The 19,880-nt window shown below is 45.1% G+C and overlaps 1 protein-coding gene across 3 annotated transcripts in view; it reads left to right on the top strand.

The window, feature by feature from the left end:
- Tnks (tankyrase) overlaps positions 1-19,880 on the top strand; it is a 246,530-nt gene that overhangs the window by 202,950 nt on the left and 23,700 nt on the right. Inside the window, exons 23-26 of one of the 3 annotated variants that reach the window (XM_037426582.2) lie at positions 6,660-6,734; positions 7,677-7,860; positions 12,673-12,781; positions 18,189-18,345. In XM_037426582.2, the coding sequence (XP_037282479.2) occupies positions 6,660-6,734; positions 7,677-7,860; positions 12,673-12,781; positions 18,189-18,345 (525 nt within the window). Of the gene's footprint in view, positions 1-6,659; positions 6,735-7,526; positions 7,553-7,676; positions 7,861-12,672; positions 12,786-18,188; positions 18,346-19,880 lie in introns of those variants that run through there. The other 2 variants (XM_075881807.1, XM_075881808.1) reach the window with 2 other exon arrangements.

The following is a 19,880-nucleotide window of genomic DNA, read 5'->3' on the forward strand; positions in this document are numbered from 1 at the left end:
CAGTTGCTAACAGCTTCCCCGGTACGTAGAGTACTTGGTACTGGAAGCACATGAGCTTCAAGCGAAGCTGCTGGATCCGAGGTGGCAGTAGATCAACTTCCATGGAACCCTAGAGTACCACTAGCGGTTGGTGGTTTATCTCGAGGAAAAGGTCAATTCCACTGACTTATTTCTCGAACCTTTGCGCCGCCTTGCTGGCTGCCAAAGGTTCTTCGGTTTGACTGTACCGGCATTCTCTGTGTGTGAGGGAGCATAATACAAAAGCAACTGCTTGACGTTCACCGGACAGCTGTTCTTGGAGAAGTACTGCCCCGAGACTGTAGGAGCTGGCGTCAGCAGAGATTGTGGTCTCGTATTTGGTGTTGTAGCGAGCCTCGCAAAGGTCTGAGCACAGTAACGTCTTTAGTTCAGAGAAGGCAGACTGCTGCGCCAGGCCCCACGTTCAGGCAGAGTTCTTGAGCAGCAATTCTCTGATTGGCACAGCCACCTCCAAAACGTGTGACAAGAAGCCTCCTCAAGGTCTAGGAGACAACAAACTTTTGCAACATCTTGAGGTGGATTCGTGGCTTGGATCATTGAAACCTTGTCTGGGTCAGGAGCAATGCCTTCTGCACTGATCACGACGCTCAGGAACTTGACACTACAAGTGGCGAACATACACTTTGTGTGCTTGAGCATGACTCCTGCCTTTGCTAGCCAGGCCATGACTTATCTGAGATGGCGGTCATGCTCGGAGCATGTCATCTCAAAAAGGAGAATGTCGTTGATCTTGTTCAGCTTGGCCTGTCATGATCCGAGACATCGGCCACTGGAAGTATTCTGGTGAAGACGTAATCGCAATTGGCAGCCGGAGAAAACAAAAGTGCCCAAACGAGGTAATGAATTCGGTCAATTTTTGGGACTTAGGGGACAGCTTGTTCCGAGCTTGAAGTCTCATATAACTTAGAAAAAAGTGTAGGCTCTCCAAGCAAACCGAGGCGTTGTTCCATTGTACAAAGCACATGGGGCTCGCTAAGGATCAGCTTATTAAGCCGAGCCCACGCACAGTCACTCATTCAGCTCATCACTCAGTAAGTGTGTCTACTCAGTGAATCATGCCCTCCGCTTCCAGCTTGTCTAGCTCAGTCCTGATGACGTTGTGGAAAGGGAGTTGGACGCCGCCGGGGTACGCTCGAAGAGAAAGGCATTGCATTGGGTTGCTGTCGGATAGTGTAGGCTTCAGGGAGCGTCCCAAATCCTGTGAAGAGATTAGGTTCGAGACACAAGCTACCCGAGGGCTGTGAAGTGCTCCTGACTGTGCAGACACCGAGAATGTGCAGACACCGAGAATTTGGATTGCTGGGAACCCTAGCAACGGGACCATCTTGGTTGCTAGGACATAAAGAAGCTGCTTGGTTGACTTGCTGCGCCACGACGGAGTAGCGACGTAAGTGCTATGACCGGCAGGATGTTTTCACCTGGTCTTTTCAACTCGTTCTTGGCATTTCGAAGCTTCGAGAATTTCGAGGGGACTCCTGAAAACATTCTGGGTACAACCGAAACTTCGGTGCTGGAGTAAACGTTGAAGGAAAGTGGGCGCCATTTAATGAGTATCTCGAAAAACTGCCCTTTGAAGCGCTCTCTTGTAACTACGTGCAACTCAATGGAGCTGGCCGGAGGTTTCTGTGTGTGCTTCCCGCTTGCTTGCTTCTTTTTTGTGGCTCACGTTCTCAAAATGGTCAATGTTGCGGCAGAAGCTGCAGGATGCTCGGCGAGCCAGACAGTCGGTGCGAGGGGGCGACGCTTGCCTTTAGAATGGGTACAGCTGTTGTGTTGTGTTAACAGCTTGCGTTTGCTTTCTCTTGCGAGTGGCGTCGAAGGCAAACGATGATGCCTCTGAGTCACCAGTTTTTCGCTTGTTATTCTCGTTTTCGTGCTGTCAAACGTACGTCAGCGCTTCTTGCAGTGCCATTTTCGGGTTCTGACAGAGCTTGTCCGAGAGCTCGCGGTCAAGTAAGCCCATGATAAAATGGTCTCTGACAAGTTGCTCTTTGACGACGGGTGACGAGTAGTTGCAGGACTTGACCATTGTCTGGAGTGCAGTAAAAAGTGCATTGACTGTTTCACTCGGTTGCCGCCTACGGCGATGGAAGCATGCTGATTCCTACAGGTCATTCTGCTGGTGAACAAAGTGGTCAGTGAGCGCGTTTTTCACGGCGGCGATGTCCAAATCTGCCTCAGCTGGCGTAGTCGACGCCAGGACAACCCTGGCTTTTGGGTCCATAGAGTGCAGCATGGGGTGCACCTGTACGTTCGTTGGAGTGACGTAAAGTCCTGTAGCAAACGAAAAGTTCTCGAACTGCAGCAGCCATGTGGGCGAGGAGCTGGCGTTATCGAAGTCAAACGGTGAGGGTGGACGCTGCTGAACCATGCTTTGTGGTAATGGAGTGACCTATGAATTTGACGTCCTAATGGAGCCGCAATCGAAATTGAGTTCTTAAAGTTACACTTCTTATTCATAGTGAGGGTCTCATTCTGTCAGACTGAATGCCTTCGGGTAGTATGCGAGAGATTATTCTCATCTGCAGCTCGCAATAAGATCACATGCTACGAAGGCCAACAAGCATGAAGAGTGTTCCACACACACACTGCAATGGTACCGGGCGGCGCTGACTGATGCTCTCACTTTTAATTGCACTTATATACAGTAAAAGCTCGTTAATTTGAATTTCACGGGAACGCTGAGCAATTTCGAATTAAACAAAATTTGAAATAATGAAAGTGAGCAAAAATGGGTGGATTTCGGCGGGGGGGGCACGAAAAATATTTATTGGCGAAAAAACTCGGTGATGACCATCTGCTTCTTTTTTCTGAATGCCACAGCTATGGCTCCCTGTTCCAGCGCGCGGACGCGGCGCAGGGAATCCTTTTCACCCTCTTCAAAGCTGAAGAAGAGACGCGCCACATTAAGTGCCTCCATCACCGCAGAAGCTGACGAGCGCGCAGGCGCTTCGTCATTTTCGTCTTCCTCACCTTCTGGCTCTTCAGCATCAGGCTGCGCACCGGCTACTTGAGCGATAATGTCCTCATCAGTCAGGGCACCACACACCGATTCACCGGTGTCAACTTCAACATAATCGGCAAAACGTACGCCTCGAAGAGTGTCGCGCAATGCCACTGGCATGAGCTCCTCAGCCCCATCCACGTTGACGTCACAACTATCCTGCGCACTTCCAGCTGCAAATCCACTGGGGCGGAAACAGTTTGCGATTGTGGCCGCGGTCACCTGTTCCCATGCGCGCACCAACGTGTGCATGGCAGTGAGCAGCGTAATGCCGAAGTCCTTCCTGTCGCCCGCGCACAAAATCATTCGTGAACGAACAATGTGCTCGAGGTACAAAGTGACGCTGCCGGGAGCGGCCTAGGACTCCTAGGACTACTCCGCCGACTCCTCAGCGTCCCGTGGGTCCCGTGTACAAGTGGCACCAGGCGCTGAGATAGCGGGAGGGCTATGAAAAAAAAAAAAAAAAAAATTGCTCCCTGGATTTTGGAGGCCATACTTTGCTCGCCCTTTGCTTGGAGGCCACTTGAAGCTCAAAAAAACTGGTCGTGCCACCTATCGTTCGACCGTAAAAGCTTTCACCAGTGTTTGACGATGATGACGCTTGGCGGCGCGCGCTTCGAATTATCCGTAGAGGCAGCAATTTCTGTTCGAATTAACGAATCGTTTTACACATGGTCCCCTATGCACTGCGGACCGGACTGCGGCGACCATTTCGAATTATCCAAGATTTCGAATTAATGAGGTGTGAATTAACGAGCTTTCACTGTACCCTATAAAGTGGATGGGGGGATGACCACCACTGTGGCTTAGTGATAGAGCATGGAACCCATTATTCAAAGGTTGTAAGTTCGGATTCTGCGGGTGGCAAGTTATCCTGTCGTCCACTTTTCTTTCTACACATTTACATTATAATTACTTCTAATAACATCCTCTGTACTTTTCTTGGCATCATTGTCTGTTTGTACTCATTAATGTTGTGCCTTAAAAATAAAACGAGCTCCTAAATTACACTTCTTTCCTTCATATTTTATGTCTTTCATCTTAAAACCTTGCAACTCTGAGCCCAAGAACTGATCACTCCACTGGCTTCTTCCAGTGGATCACATCACAACAGTGCTCCCATTGATTGCCGGCCATAATGTCACAAGTGGAGGTGGCACGGATCGACGACAACGAATCGTACACCGTAGCAGTGCCTCCTTTATTTGTTTCAATGCTAGTGCAAATGTGCGCTCTTTAATAGGAGCCGTCGCTCCACCGTATTTGAGGGAGTAGTCGTAATGGAACGCCAGAAGTAGAGTAGGGCTGCTTGCATGACACGTGCGGCTGAGCACTTTTCCACGAAGGTGCGATAAATGTTTCCCTCTCCATTATTATGAGTCTGTCTGTCAGATTTGTTCCTTCATGCTCGTTTTTATTGTGGCACGAAGCAGTACCGTCTCCTTACAGCTCTCTTAAAGTCAGCACATGTAGCAGTGTCGTAGTGACGCTTCCTGATTGGTTGCTCACATAGCACCACGAACGCTACATGCTATCAAAAAACACAATATCTCTTATAGAGGCAGGGTGATTGGCAATATTGTGAACATTAGGATTGCAAGACACCTCCCCACTGATCTGTACACAACTGATTAAGAAATTACTTCATAATATTGCAGTCGACATGATGGGTTCTCTTCCTTATGACAGCAAAGAACACACGAAGTCTAGGCGAAGGGTGAGAGCATGAAAGGGCTGGAGGAGAGGGTGGTGAACGGCTGGATCGGGCGCATTTGACTGGCTCTGAAAAAATAGAGGCGCCGACCTTAGTTATGTGTTGCTTTCCTTGCTCCATTAACTATAGGCACCCGGCAATGCAGTTTACGAGATCCGGTGGTAGCGCCGGAACACACAGCCTAGCAAGTAGACGCAGCAAAACAGGACTTGCCAGGGCACATTTTTTCTTTTTTAGCTGTGGCTTGGGGGGTCACAGGTAGAAGCATCCAGTAAGCCTTCTTTGAAAACGGACCAAAGAGGCCGCTGACACTTCAGTGTGTCGATGTGTTCAGCGAGAGTTTCATTTTCTTAGTATCCCTGGCTGAGGCGATTCAAAAAAGCCCCATCGCGCCGTCTGTTTAATGTCGGCTTTCTATACACTGTATTAGTTTCTTGACTAAAAACATTATCATGTTGCAACATTTTTTTACTATAACACTTCAGCAGTTATATTGAACTCCTGGCATGTAGATTCATCTCGTAAGCACATTTTAAAATAATTTTTATTGTCACTGTGCATCATTTGCAAGCACAGTTGACTTACCGCATATACTCAAATCTAGGCAGACCCCCAAAAGTCTGAAGCGTGGGAAAAAAAAAAAAAAACTTGCCTCAAATGTAGGCCGAACGAAACAGTGAAGATAGCGTTCACAAAGAGAAAGCATTTATTGAACATGATATGAAACAAAGCAGTTGATTCATGATGCAAATAACTTGAGAAACATAGAGGCACTAGTCGTGTTGTGTGTGTTTCTTTGCCGTCGCTTTTCTCGCACTGCCTTTAGTTCCGCTTCTAGTTAGGTGTCCATCATAAAGATGCCGCGTTCGCTGGTGCCGCGCTCATTCCGAGTCGTCGTCGCCACTTTCCTCGGCGCTGTCTTCTAACAAGGCTCAATCCTCGGTGCCATCAAGCGCATTGGATATGCCGCACTTCTTAAAATAGCGCACAATCAAAGTTCCTGAGATGTTGTCCCATGCTGCAGACCCACCAGCAACACACATTTTTTTCTTCCACTCCAAAGTCCCACCTGGCTTGAACGTTAAACGATGACTCCGCAGCTAGGACAACTTTCTTCTAATAAGTGGCACTATAATGAGACAACCTGTTTGGCGTAATTGAGCTATGCCACACAGAGATCACTCGAAGTGCGACTCGTAATGACCAAAAGCTCGCCTCAGCACTCACCACGAAGATCAAAATGACCGTTTAACTTGTGTATTTAAGCCAGGTGTTGGCTCGGCTACTAATGGCTACAATACTGTCTAGGTGGCGCTAGTTGTGCACAACTTTTCTCAATGCAAAATTGTGCGTTCTTGAAATCTTCGAATCTAAGCCGATCCTAGAGATCGATGCAAAAATTTTGAAAATAAGAACTACAGCCTAGATTCGAATAAATACGGCATTATTGTAAGGTTGGCTTTAGACACTTCAATTATTTCATATTATTTCCATGTTATTTCATGTCCACCTACGTTCAAGATTTTGCTATAACTAAGCTTAAAACAGCAGTCCGATGCAGCTGCGTATTTAGCATTAGTTTTTTTTAGTTTGGGCTGGCAAGCAGCATTTTTATTTGCAAATTTAATCGCAAATGAAGTCATCTATGTGGGTGTATGTGCTTGTTTGCGCGTTTCCTTTCATTTTTCATCTATGACTTGTGTTGTCTACAATGTCTGTATTTTTGAAAATTTGCAATCATATCATTCTCCTGTCAGTAATTTTCAGGTTCATTATTGGAAAAAAGTTTATTGCATTAAGTCATGAGATTTTCAGTTTTATTGATTTGAAGTTATTGCAATTATACAAATAGTGTATGGTTACAACATCTGGAGTAATTTCTAAACTTGACTCTTGTTACAGCTTCAAGCTACCATTCGTGAACATAGGGACAATGGATATGCTGGCGGAATTTTTATGCGTTACAACATTATCAAGGTCTGTTGTGCTTTACTCCTGGGTCATCCTTTGCCAACTGTCTTACAGTTGACAGGCAACCAAGGTCCAGAAAAGTAGGAAAAAGTTACAAGCGATACATTATGTAATCATTAGTTTCAGTGTATTCCTAAATTTTAGGAATGAGAAAAAAATTCTTGCATGTGGTAGTCACTTCAATATTCTTTAACAGTAGAAGAATCAGTGGGCCGCTGAGTTGTCCAATAATTATCTCAGACATTCTTTATAAATTTGCTTCGGTGAGTAACGGCAGCCCACCAAGATGCAATGTTATCTTTGAAGAAAATGCTTTTGGCAATCATTTTCAAATACCTGTTGACAAAATATGGTCAGTAAAGAATACTTATCACTCTCATAGAAAGGACCATCTTCTAGATCTTCATTTTCACCTTGGTGCTGTACACAGGCCCAAGAATAAGAGCCCAGATTTGGCAAAAATGAGTCTCTTTTATGTAAATATCTCCGATGTCAAAATGTTACCACATGCCAAGGTGGTCAATTAAAAAGCTTGCAGAAAAATGGATGTAATTGAGAACAATCAGTTTTGTAATAGAAATCTTTATTGAACTAATTTTTGTTGCAACCAAAAAAATTTTTAATTTGGCATTGTAAAGGGGCCCCAGCAGGAAATAGGGATGCTGGAAGAAAAACATTTGCCATGCTACAGATTATTCCATGATAATAAACCAAAAAGCCCTAACTGGTGCCACTCACCTGACTCATGGAGTTTGCTCTTTTTTTAGTGCTTTTCTTTCTTGCTGTATTGTGTTACAGGGCATTCTTTGATGACAGACCAAGAGGTATGTTGGGCTTTTGGTCAGTGTGTTTCTTGGCATTGGCTCCACTTGTAGTTTCAACTGTTCTGTGTTACAAAGCACTTCATTCCTTGTGGTTGTACTTAGTCTGCTTTTTTGTCTCTCTCAGATTCAAAAAGTTCGCAATCGGAAACTTCTGGAACGCTACTGTCATCGGAGGAAGGAAGTCGCTGAAGAGAATCACAACCAGTCCAATGAGCGCATGCTCTTTCATGGCTCCCCATTTATCAATGCCATTGTTCAGAAAGGGTTTGATGAACGCCATGCCTACATTGGTGGCATGTTTGGGGCTGGTCAGTGCTTTTTCACTGCAATAGCATTTGTATGGATGCTCGAACTGCCACTGTGCTGTCCCAGAAATGACAGTGCCTGCATTGGAGGTGACGCAAATGACCTCCAATGGAGGCACTATAATTCATGCAATTTAGAAGTGTTTAGAATATCACCCTGGTTTGTCACAACGATATGCTGATTATCGTGACAAGCATGTGTTGCCACTACTAAAATGTGCGTCATTGCACGGACACCACCACCACTGTTGCTGCCTTGTCAAAGTAGCACTCTTGAGAAAGTGCTACGCTCATTTCCTCCCTTGTAGGGAGTATTGCATTCGGTGTACGCAATGGCGCACGAGTGAAAATGTCATGTGGTATTTCTACATATTTTGCAGGCATGTGTAGTAATGAAAAACAGTAATACTTAATAGGTAGAACATTACAAACGGTCTAAATGGACATTTGTCAACTGATCTACAGCTTGCTATATGGAAAAGTTTTGTTGCTTCAAAAGTTCATTCAACATAGCTCATTAGGCAATTAACACGAAAATAGTGCGAGATTTTTGATGCCAGCTACACACATTTCGTCGCATCATGCGGTGAGTATATGTTTAACCTGTAGCTGGGGAATCCTGTATAATTACGTGATGGTTGTGCAAACACAACCCCCCCCCCCCCCCCCCCCACCTTGGTAGACAAGCTTATGGTCAGAAGATGGAAGAAAATAGGAGTGTTTGGAGCAGGGATTTGACCAGAGGGTCAGTTGATATTGCCATTTGAAAGAGGTCTCTAATGTGGGTCATTTGTGAAAATGATCTCCAGAATGACTGAAACGTGAATGCCGATTCTGGAATAGTTCCTCTTCTATGGTTATTTTTCAACACATAGTGAACGCATAATCTGCCTCATGGTGAAAAAAAGAGGGAGAGAAAAGAGAAATGCTTTAGGCCAGTCACGTCTGTGTAGATATTGAACATACTTCAGAAAATTTATAGAGAGGATGCAATAATGGACTGCTAGCGAAAGGTCTGTGTGGTCTGGTCTTGAGGAACATTCAGTTCTCTTGCAGTGACGAGTTATTTTCATATCATTGATCGAAACACCATAGTTGTCTGTGTCATGATGCAGGGATTTCTGTTTATCTTTTGCACCGAGAAACAGATACGGAAGGGAAAAAGCACACAAATTAATGGCCTTCGATTTGAAATCACTGGACAATAGCCACCACTGCAATCCCTGCATTCCCAAGGAAGAGAAACATCGGGTAGTGACAGGTGCTGTGTGTGCATTCAGCAAATGCTTGTGGCCTAAGCTGCTGGCTGCTGATAATTAGTTGTGGCAAGCTGAGAGACCTCCCCTAGCATTAATCATTGGAAAATGTTTTGCTTGCGGTGGAGGGAAACCGCTGCCAATAGCGTCAACCAGCACCAACTGGAAATTACTGTGCCATGCTGTTCTGAAAGGGTCTTTTTTTGTCTAATATGCGCCATTCCTACACCACAAGGTGCTTTTGGAACAAGATGGCGACCATCGCATACTTCCGCTCATGATGCATCGTGAGCAGAAGTACACGATGGTCACCATCTTGTACACTTTCCCTGCCGCATTTGCTAATGGCACTATTTTCACTGTCATAGCCGATGCATTCCGATTCACTATCAGTGGCAACACTGTAACCACGCTGCAGTGTTAAGTTTCTGCAAGCAATATGCAATTTTCGACGCTCTAGCGCTCCTGGTTGCAGACGTGAGACACGTTTGGGTTGCTGCCTAATTAAACTGTGCAGTATGGTTACAACACCACTCTGATTGCTGTACTGTACGCTTGGGTATTGGGATAGTGTCAGTGTAGCGAGGTTTGTCGATGCACGACCCGCAACGCTCAATGCTGCGATAGCGAGCTGCTATGTTGCTTCTAAAAGCGGTGCGTGCTTGAACGTGGTCCCGTATAACGAGGTGGAAGCGATCGATAGCTAAAATTGTGCAGTAGGCTTAAAGTAGCACTACGCGACATGTGTGCCCGAGCGCATAGCTGTAGAAGCTTATTGGGGTAAGACCATTGGTGATAAGTTGTACTGGCATGTTTGTTGGTGGCCAACACGTTGCCTTTGTTCTTTTCTTATGCCTATCTGCAAAGGTATTGCCACAATCAAATGGAAGTTGGATCATTTATCCACTGGTTTCTGCACTTCACAAAGACAAGAAATGTGTTGGCAGAATGTTTAGCGCTGCCCCGCCGCGGTGGTCTAGTGGCTAAGGTACTCGGCTGCTGACCCGCAGGTCGCAGGTTCGATTCCCGGCTGCGGCGGCTGCATTTCCGATGGAGGCGGAAATGTTGTAGGCCCGTGTGCTCAGATTTGGGCGCACGTTAAAGAACCCCAGGTGGTCGAAATTTCCGGAGCCCTCCACTACGGCGTCTCTCATAATCATATGGTCGTTTTGGGACGTTAAACCCCACAAATCAATCAATCGGAAGGTTTAGCGCTGCAGTATACTTTATGGCACAAAAAGTTTCTGCTGTGTGCAGCATACACACTAACTGCTATGGTAGAATGAACTACTTGAGCGGTCACCAAAAACATTGTGCTCTATTAGATGCAGTCAGAAATTCAGCATCGTAACTACATACTAATTGTTTGTATATTTAAAATGAGGATGTATTACTGTCGAACTTCGTTAATATGTAGCCGCTTTAGACGTACTTACAGTTCAAACATAGCTAACAAAATCCTCGACAGATTGTCATAAAAACTAATGCATTTGCTGACCACTTAAGCAGTGATGGTTCGTTTTATGCATACCGGTTAGCGTACCAGCTGCATACCATCTCACTTTTTGTGCCATAAAAGTTTACTGTGCCGTTGAACTTGCTGACAACACAATGTGCTGTGAACTGTTTTTTGTCATTTTGAAAAGCCCTGAATCAGCCGATCAATTGTTACGACTTCCGCGCTTTTGCGGTGATGCCTTAGCTGGTAACCAAGGGGGATGAAAGAAGGCGATGTGGCAACCGCTGACAAACGTGCCAGTAGGACTCATCGCCGACAAAAAGCCTTATCACAGAATCTTCAGCTATCTGCCCAGGCACGCGTGTGAGGTAGTGCCACTATAAGCCTTCCGCGTGCTGTTAAAGGCACCCTAAAACGGTTTTTTGAAGTTATGTCAGCATTAACACAGTGCAGAAACAAGGAAGAAGCAAGGCAGGAGAGGTCTTTCATGTCTCTTCTGTCTTTTTCTTGTCATTTTCGCACTGTGTTTTTTACTATCTATGTGCACCTATTCACCCAAGCCTTAACCTTAGCAATCATCAACCCATTCAGACCACAAATGTAGTGACACGCTGTGTACCAAGGCCGATACGGACAATTATATTTATGCCCTTCTTCTCACTCCTGCTTTGCCTCCTCAATTGTGAGATGAGCTGGCATCTCTGGCGGTTGCAGAGCTCTCAATAGTGCGCTGAACGATTTTAGCTTCGTCTAGTCATGACCAGATTGCACGCAGGCAGGTTTCACTAAATCTTTTGAGACCATAGCCCAATGTGCCCTGGCAGCACGTACGACGTCTAGCAACACAGACAAACATCACAGAATGGTGGATATCTACTCCAACAGGTGCCGCCACCCTACCAGCTGATCTTACTTGCACACATTCGTCACCCAATTATGTCAGCAGCCTGGGTGACGTAGCACTCCAGTGGATATCGTACTGTGAATGAGCAGTTGAAAATGCATTTGGCCGAGCGGCAGTTATCTGCAACGATTCACAGCTTTAAAGCATTTTAATAAATTGCACAGTTTATGCAGAAAGCTTAAATCAGTCTGTAAATGACCCTTAGAACTTGGTCTACCTGTGCGTGCTGGGCTGCCGATTGCTGCCGCTAGTGCGGAACCGTGCTTGGTGCGAACGCCTTTGCAGAAACCAAAGAAGTTCGCTTTTGCAGAGTAGAAGGTGGAAAATCGTGAGCACCGAGGAGCCTCGCTGCTTTGACTTTATCATGCTAACTGCGTGTGTACAGTATGGCAAACGTACCACTGCTCTAACCATACTGCATGCTTTCATTAAGCGACAGCCCAAACACACCTCTGTTCACTGTCAGGATCACTCGAGCATTATCATCACACTCGTGTGGCAGCTTGTGCTTGAAAGTTAAGTCAATAGACCATCGGTTCCATGGCCTTCCTCTTGCGACACAAGTATTAATCAGCGGCACTTTGTGTTGGCGCCAGTGAAATGGCCAGCAGCAATGTCAGGGTCGTCTCATCGCTTGTTCTCAATGTTTTGGCATCTCAAGTGTGTTCTTTCTCGCTGCTCTTCGCATAAGTTCTCGCGAGCACGTTGTTCTTCAAGCATACCAAGGCCACACAATGAACATGACAATGTCTGAGCAAGAATGGCTCCTGCAGACATGCCCGTGATTGATTGTGAGAAAGAAGGTATGCCACAAACATGTGGTCAGTTGCGTGCTTGCTCCGTGCAACCGCGCTTTTACACACAAGAAACAGTGATGAGTAGACCAAAAATTGCTGGTTTACTCATCGTTTTATTCATGGACGCAGTCAGCCAGAACTCTACCATATATAACTGTACTGTAAAAAGAGTGTATACATGTTACCATCCCTACTGTGCTTAACAAGTTGCCAACACTCATTTGTGCTCACTTAGTGAAAAGGCTGGATAGTAAAACAAGGAACAAAATAGGCAGTTGCATAAAATATTGATCTCTATTAATCTCTCTAGGATGAAACCCATTCCTTGCTTTGTTTGCATAGATTGTTTTTTTTTTCTTGTGTTGTATTGCTGTTTCATAAGCTTTGTTTTTGTTGTAGGCATTTACTTTGCTGAAAACTCATCCAAAAGCAACCAGTATGTCTATGGCACCTGTGGAGGTACGGGCTGCCCATTACACAAAGATCGTTCCTGCTACATCTGCCACAGGCAAGTCTTCTTTAGAGTTGGACAGGGACCTTAATTCATAGCAGTCTGTGAAAGCGAATGGACACTGATAGCAAAGTCTTCAGGGGACACTAAAGGCAAATATTAAGTTGATGTTGATTGTAGCATCGGAAAGTAGCAGTCTACAAACCTACCTTTGTGCCAACTGCTTATTTTGAAATGAAATCTCGTTTTAATTTTCCACATCGCGTTAGCCCGCTTCAAGTCACCTGCATGAAAGCGGACTCTCGAACATCGCATTTTACGTGCCCAACATAGCCCACCTTTACCACGTGGCCGCCGACACCATAGTAGCAGAGTGAAATTAGCGGGAGCCACAGTAGCGACAGCGGCCATTGTATAATTTTCTACCATCTCTGAGCTCATGGTTCTGCTTGCTTGGTTCAACAGGGCCCCACTAGATGGCACCACTTATCCTGCCTAATCAACTAGAAAGTTAACTTTTGTACCACCCACGCCATTCCACATAGTAATGCCCGGCAGTTGTTTTTTCTATAAATCAAACATAAACAGACAAGCAGCATTTTATTACGTCTTTTGATGCATGGAAAGCTCTTATTTGATGGCAGCTAGTTTGATTACTAGTTATTAATTGTAGTTGAACCCTTTTACGTCATCAGGATCATTTCGCAAATGTCCCTCTCGTGGCGCACACTGTATGATATATTTAGCATAATTTCTTGGTAAGTAAGGTACTGCCATAGATAGTATTGCTGTTTTAGATGTTGTCATACATTGAGCTTTCACTCTAACATGAATTGTCATTTGCATTTAGTGTCCCTTTAAAGTGCTTGCTGTAAGTTTATGTCAGTAGTGCTCGTAAAGCAGGGAAATGTTAGATCTAAAGATATATCACTGGTGTTCATCAAATTGGTAAAGGATAGTGAGGTTGCTCTAATAAAAAATCTCCAGTGCTCCTTGAACAGGAAAGTGTTAAAGAGCTTGCTCTATGCAAGTCACTAGTGTTTATTGCATGAAAAAAAGTCACAGCTTTTCCGCAAAGGCGAAGCATTGAGCGCGATAGGAAGGTCACGCGCTGAATGGTAAGTAGATCGAAACGTGTCCTGCATTTCTCACGCACAATTGACGCACGAAAAGTACTACCAGGTACAGATGAACGCGAATAAGCGTCTCAGTTGTTACTTTGCTGTGTTTGAAAAGCATGCCCTTTTCGCTAACTGATTGGTGTGCAACGATTGCAGTGACCTTTGTGCACCCAGTAAATACAACAGAATTGTTCCAACGAAACCCAAAGGCTAGCCAAGACATATGATTCTCCCCACTGCAAAATAAGGGCGCGTGATCGAGAGTACACCTTTTTATTCTCTACGCTGGCCAAAGTACGCGTGAGAGATGAGAGCCGCCGCGTGCTCGCTGCGCCATCTTCCTCATCATGCTGAAAACACGATAATCCCCCCCCCCCCCCCCCCCAAGATGCCCCCCCAACAGCGGTGATAGATATGAATAGCTTGCCGTTTGAACGCTGACGGAGGTACCTCTCGGTGGTTTAGTGGTTAACGCCTCGCATTCACGACGTGGAAGTCACACGTTCGATTCTGTGCGCCGGAGTCTTTTTTTTTTTTTCTGGGATTTTTTCTTTTCTTGCGTTTTCATATATACGGATACGTATACATATACGGTGCATGACGCCGGTGCCGGTGGAGAAATCCAGCTGAGAGTGTCCATATAATTGCTATCACAATAATAAACAATAATAAATCAAAATGAAAAACATGCGTGTATAGTAGGTTGACTGATCACCTATATAGCTAGTGTGTTTTTCCGAAACATAAGATACATAAATGTCAGCAACATATTTTCTGAATGAATCGGTATGCCCCGCCACGGTGGTCTAGTAGCTAAGGTACTCTGCTGCTGACCCTCAGGTCGCGGGATCAAATCCCGGCTGTGGCGGCTGCATTTCCGATGGAGGTGAAATGTTGTAGGCCCGTGCACTCAGATTTGGGTGCACGTTAAAGAACCCCAGGTGGTCGAAATTTCCGAAGCCTTCCACTACGGTGTCTCTCATAATCATATGGTGATTTTGGGACGTTAAACCCCACAAATTAATCAATCAATGAATAAATCGGAAGGTGGTGGACATCAGCGAATTCAAATATATTATTGTACATATGTGCTTACATTTGACTAGTCATGAATAAGCATTTACATGAATGATCAAAGCTACTTTTGAGGTTGTATAGGCCATCAGCAACTCAATGGTCAACTCTACTGAAAAGTCAAGATGTAGTGAAACATAGCCCTTTGGTGGGTAGTACTTCTGTAAAAACAGGCAAATCAATCATAATTGCTTGGATTAATGGTTGAACTGAACATGGTCACTCTTCAGAGTCTTGGTTTGATGCAGGCGAGCTCTAAAATCAGCTTGCTGCTTTAGTTATTTCTGCATGACACTCTTAGGCAGTGCTAGAGTTCGCTCAGGTGCCAATATGTGCACTCTACCTTGGTGATATGGAACATGTTCACTGTGGATTATGATTGATATGTGAGGTTTAACTCTTTCAGGACCGCGCCCATAGGCCGTCGATCACATGTGATCGATGGTTTCGCGCACCTCCAGAATAAAAATTTTTGCTCAATGGAACACCTGCCCCCATCTGTGAGATAGTTTGAGAACTAAAATTTTTTATTTTGTGAAGTTTGCTTTTTTATCGCCAGGTGGCGACGCGTCAGATATTTTTTTTGACAGTGCGGCGGCGTCGACAGTAATAAACATGGCGTCGTGCTCGCGCGCGAGCGCGATAAGAAAAACGTTTCCGCCTCCCGCATCTTCGGCTTCCACAGTAGATTTTAGCGATGAAAGCGGCAGTGATGACTCGAAATGTGAAGTTACGAGCTCAGATTTTACCTCAAGTGAGGATTCAGGGGATGATCAGCTGGGAACTTCAAGCGGGGCTGGAAGGTGAGTGTTGGTTTCGCTTTCAGTTGGCTCTTGAGTAGCTATGTGAACTCGGTATATGTCCTCGCTGATTTATATCTGTTCGCTAGGGTTTCAACCACCTATGGTGTATATCTGTTCGCTAGGGTGTCAACCACCTATGGTGGTGATCTCCTGCCACCAGTGCAGAAGCGGATTGAGTTTTTGCCAAGAAGACAGCCCGGTGTCTACCTGGGCGATGACGTCGCCATGGCCCTGAGAAGATGGACGAAGAAGTTTTTGACTGCCCTGGATTTCTTTCTTCTGTTTTTTTCTGCGGAAGTTGTTGCAATGATTTGCGAAAACACAAACAAGTATGCGTGGACCCGCATTCTTGAAAAACCGACGCACTCTCGGCCAGATGGTTCGTGGGAGGAAGTCACCCCCAGTGAACTGCTGAAGTTCATTGGGCTGGTGATTTACATGGGGATTGTGAATGTTCCAAGACTTAAACTTTACTGGAACGTAGGAAGTCTTTATAGTGGTCTGCTTGCACGATGCATCATGCCCCGAAAGCGATTTATCGCTTTGCTAGCGCTCCTCCAAATTGCGGACTTGGATGATCTGAACCAACAGTCAAAAGGAAAGCTGCGATACATGCGGTGGCTTCTTGAGCACATCAACCAAGTGTCAGCACAGCTCTTCCAGCCCAATCGAGATCTCTCCGTGGACCAGCGCATGGTAAAATCAAAAGGGAGGTCTGGAATTCGTCAATACCTAAAAGATAAGGGGACTAAGTGGGGATACAAGCTGTGGGTGCTAGCTGACCCTGACACAGGATACACTGTGCAGTTCAGTGTCTACACTGGCCGCCGTGTGCAGCCGGGGCCTCATGGCTTGGCTTTTGATGTAGTGTGCGATCTGTGTTCCTCATACTTTGATCAGGGATACAAAATTTTTATGGACAATTTTTACACTTCGACGCACCTCTTTGATTACCTCCTTGACGATAAAACATTGGCTTGTGGAACAACGCGCAAAGATCGCCGAGGATTTCCCAAAGAACTGAAGGAGCCACGTTGGGAAAAAAAAGTCAAACGTGGGGACATTCGATGGATGCGAGATGGCAACATCCTTTACCTTCAGTGGAAAGATCGGCGCGTTGTAAATATGATCAGCACCATCCACACTGCCAACAAGAAAGTTGTTGCAAAAAGACGAGTGCGGAGTGGTAACACCTGGACTGAAGTATCAGTGCCCAAGCCATTGCTGATTGACGAATACAACTCTGGAATGCTGGGAGTAGATAAGTCGGATCAAATGATTGGTTACTACAACGTCTTGATGCGAAGTGTGCGGTGGTGGAAGACGTTATTTTTTCATTGCATCGACATTGCCCGCGTGAACAGTTTTGTGCTTTTTCAAGCACATCGTGCATCACACCCGGAGATCCCTGGGCTCAGTCGAAAAGCCGGGTATGATCATCTGGCCTTCAGAGAAGAGCTTCTTGAGCAGATTTTTGGCTTTGATGGCAAACAAGCTTGATCTCCTCCACCACCCACTCCAAAACATGCGGACCACAAACCACAAAAAGTCCAAAAACGTAAGAACTGCAAGTTGTGCTACGAACGCACCAAAGTCGAGCTCAAAACAAACGTTTTTTTGTGACACGTGCCAAGTTCACCTGTGTTTCACCTCAGTGCGGAACTGCTTCGGCGAGTGGCACACACGTCGTGCAACGCCAACCTAGGCACGTGTGCAAGTGCTGGTACCTAGTGCCAAAGGGCTCACACAAAAAAACCGTTACTCCTAGCCACACCAAACTTTTACGATCAAGAAAGAAAGCATTTTGCCACATTTTGTATATTCTCAAATAATTTTATTTTTGTTGCAACTTTCTGTGTTTACACTTTTTAAAACTTTTCTGTGTTTTTTTCTTTAAGTTCTTACTTTCAGATTTTTTCATTTGTTGTGTGCAATGTTTAGGTAAAACATTTGTTTTGTATGTTAAAAACCATTCAATAACCTGCATTTTGGTGTATGATGAAGTAGTGTAGTACTTTTGTTTCATATAATAAAAAATTTTTACCCACACCTCTCTTTTTCATCCTTTTTTCGGGCGGTCCCGAAAGAGTTAACGTCCCAACTGCGGATTGTGAGGGAAGAACTAAGCTAGAGTGAGTTAACGTGAAGTCCTACCAAGGCTAAGTAATACAAAGTAAAGTTAACTTCTTGAGCTTGGATTTCATGTAAAAAGAAAAGCATTGTTCCTCTACCTTTTTTTTTTCACAATGCATGTACTTTTCCCGAGTAGAATGTAAGCATGCAGTTTTTAATATTTTATATATATAGCCATGTTTTTAACAGCGAAGCTGTTTGCCATGCCCTATTTTCATCCTCCTCTTCTGCTCTGCTCTCAGATGAAGTGCAATAACTTGCTTATTGTGTTAAAACAGCCCAAAACTGTTACAAATGGGCGACTCGTGTTGAGCTGAACTCTCTGTTCTGCAGGCAGATGCTGTTGTGTCGTGTGACACTGGGAAAGTCATTCCTGCAGTTCAGTGCCATGAAGATGGCTCATGCTCCACCTGGCCACCATTCGGTCATTGGGCGGCCCAGTGTGGGTGGCCTCTCCTACCCCGAGTATGTGGTGTACCGTGGCGAGCAGGTCAGTGGATTTTACAGTGAAAGCTGTTGGAAGATAACAAGGTCCAATCTGGCGTCATAGTTGTTCGCCACTGCCAGTAGTGTTCGTAACCACTATCGCTCGAAAAGAAAAGAACTAAATGAAAATTACTGAGGACAGAAAAATCTAACCTGGGTCCTCTGCATGGCAGCCCAGTACTCTACCACTGAGCTATGCCGGTGCTTAGAACTCCATTGCGTACGGACCCTATGCAGGCTTGATGTTGGGTAAGGAATCCTATTAACATGTGAAGAAAGTATTTTATAACAGTCAAGTAACAACCAGTCATCTCACAATGCGAATTGCGTAAGGAGTGGGTCATTGAATGCTCCAACCCATTACAAAAGCCTCAGGCATAATTCATTGTCGTCTGCCACAGCATCAACAAAGAGCGCATAGTGATTTATAGGTGTGTACCATGCTTCTCCTAAGAAGGATTAATAATGCAATATATAGTGGGGGGTGCTCCACTACACAAAAGTTTATGATTTAAGGTGTAGTGGGTACCATGCAAGTGTGCTTATCGGTGTCGGCCCAAGAAAAAAGGCACTGGAAACGCTGCTCTTCCAGCTTTCTCTGCAACTGTGCTGTGCATTCCATGCAGGCTTTGCAGTTTGTTTTAAATTATTCTGTCAGCTACTCGGTTGCCTGCAAAGGTAGTCGCAAGAATTTTCAATTGTTCACCTATCACGTCTTGTACATCTATGCAAAATAATTGTCTCCAATCTTGTGGGCTTCAGCAAGACTGATTTGCCATGTATCCTGGTGCACGAGTCCCATATTGTAGTTGTTGAATCCTTTGCTGGACAGCGATTCGAATACGTTCCAATTTCAGATGTGAAGCTTCTTATGGTCAAGCTCAATTCAGTGTGTGGCGTGACCACCCTTCCTGCTAATGGGCATCCCCTCTCTCTTTCTCTTACGCTCCCCCTCTCTCTTTGCAACACTGATGCAGGAAGTGTCTGCTAACAAGTTTCTTGATTGAAAAAAAAAAAAAAAAAAAACTTCTGCTCGCACTGCACAACCGTTTACAGCCCCCCCCCCATAACTGGATTATGGCCTCCAAGGTAGTGGCAGTAAGAGATCTCTCCTGTGCGTTGTTAAACAATAAAAATTCACAGCGTGTGCATTAACTAAAAGCGAACTGTGGGTCTCTGTGTCCCATCAGAGTCTTCTCTCATTGCCCATTAGCAGCGATTGGCATGTTCCTGTAGCAAACACCTGTCTATCACTGCATGCCTTGTACCTCTCTAGGTTTCTCTCCTGCGTAACACCACCACCAGTGTCAGCATTAGCGCATGCTGCTTCGCATCTACACTAGGTTCCCTTTAGCCGGAGATGGTGTAATTTTTTTATTGTTCATTTTCGATGCTATAGCTCCTTTTAAGTGAGCTCGCACTACCACATCCAAGTTCTTTTTTTGGGCATGCTGAAACATCTCTTATGCTGCTTTGTTACATTTCTGCAAGGCGCAAGCACGGAACAATTCTTTTCTTTTTTCTTATCTGCAATTCAGT

This window comes from Rhipicephalus microplus, chromosome X, assembly GCF_043290135.1.
Source record: "Rhipicephalus microplus isolate Deutch F79 chromosome X, USDA_Rmic, whole genome shotgun sequence".
NCBI lineage: Eukaryota > Metazoa > Arthropoda > Arachnida > Ixodida > Ixodidae > Rhipicephalus > Rhipicephalus microplus.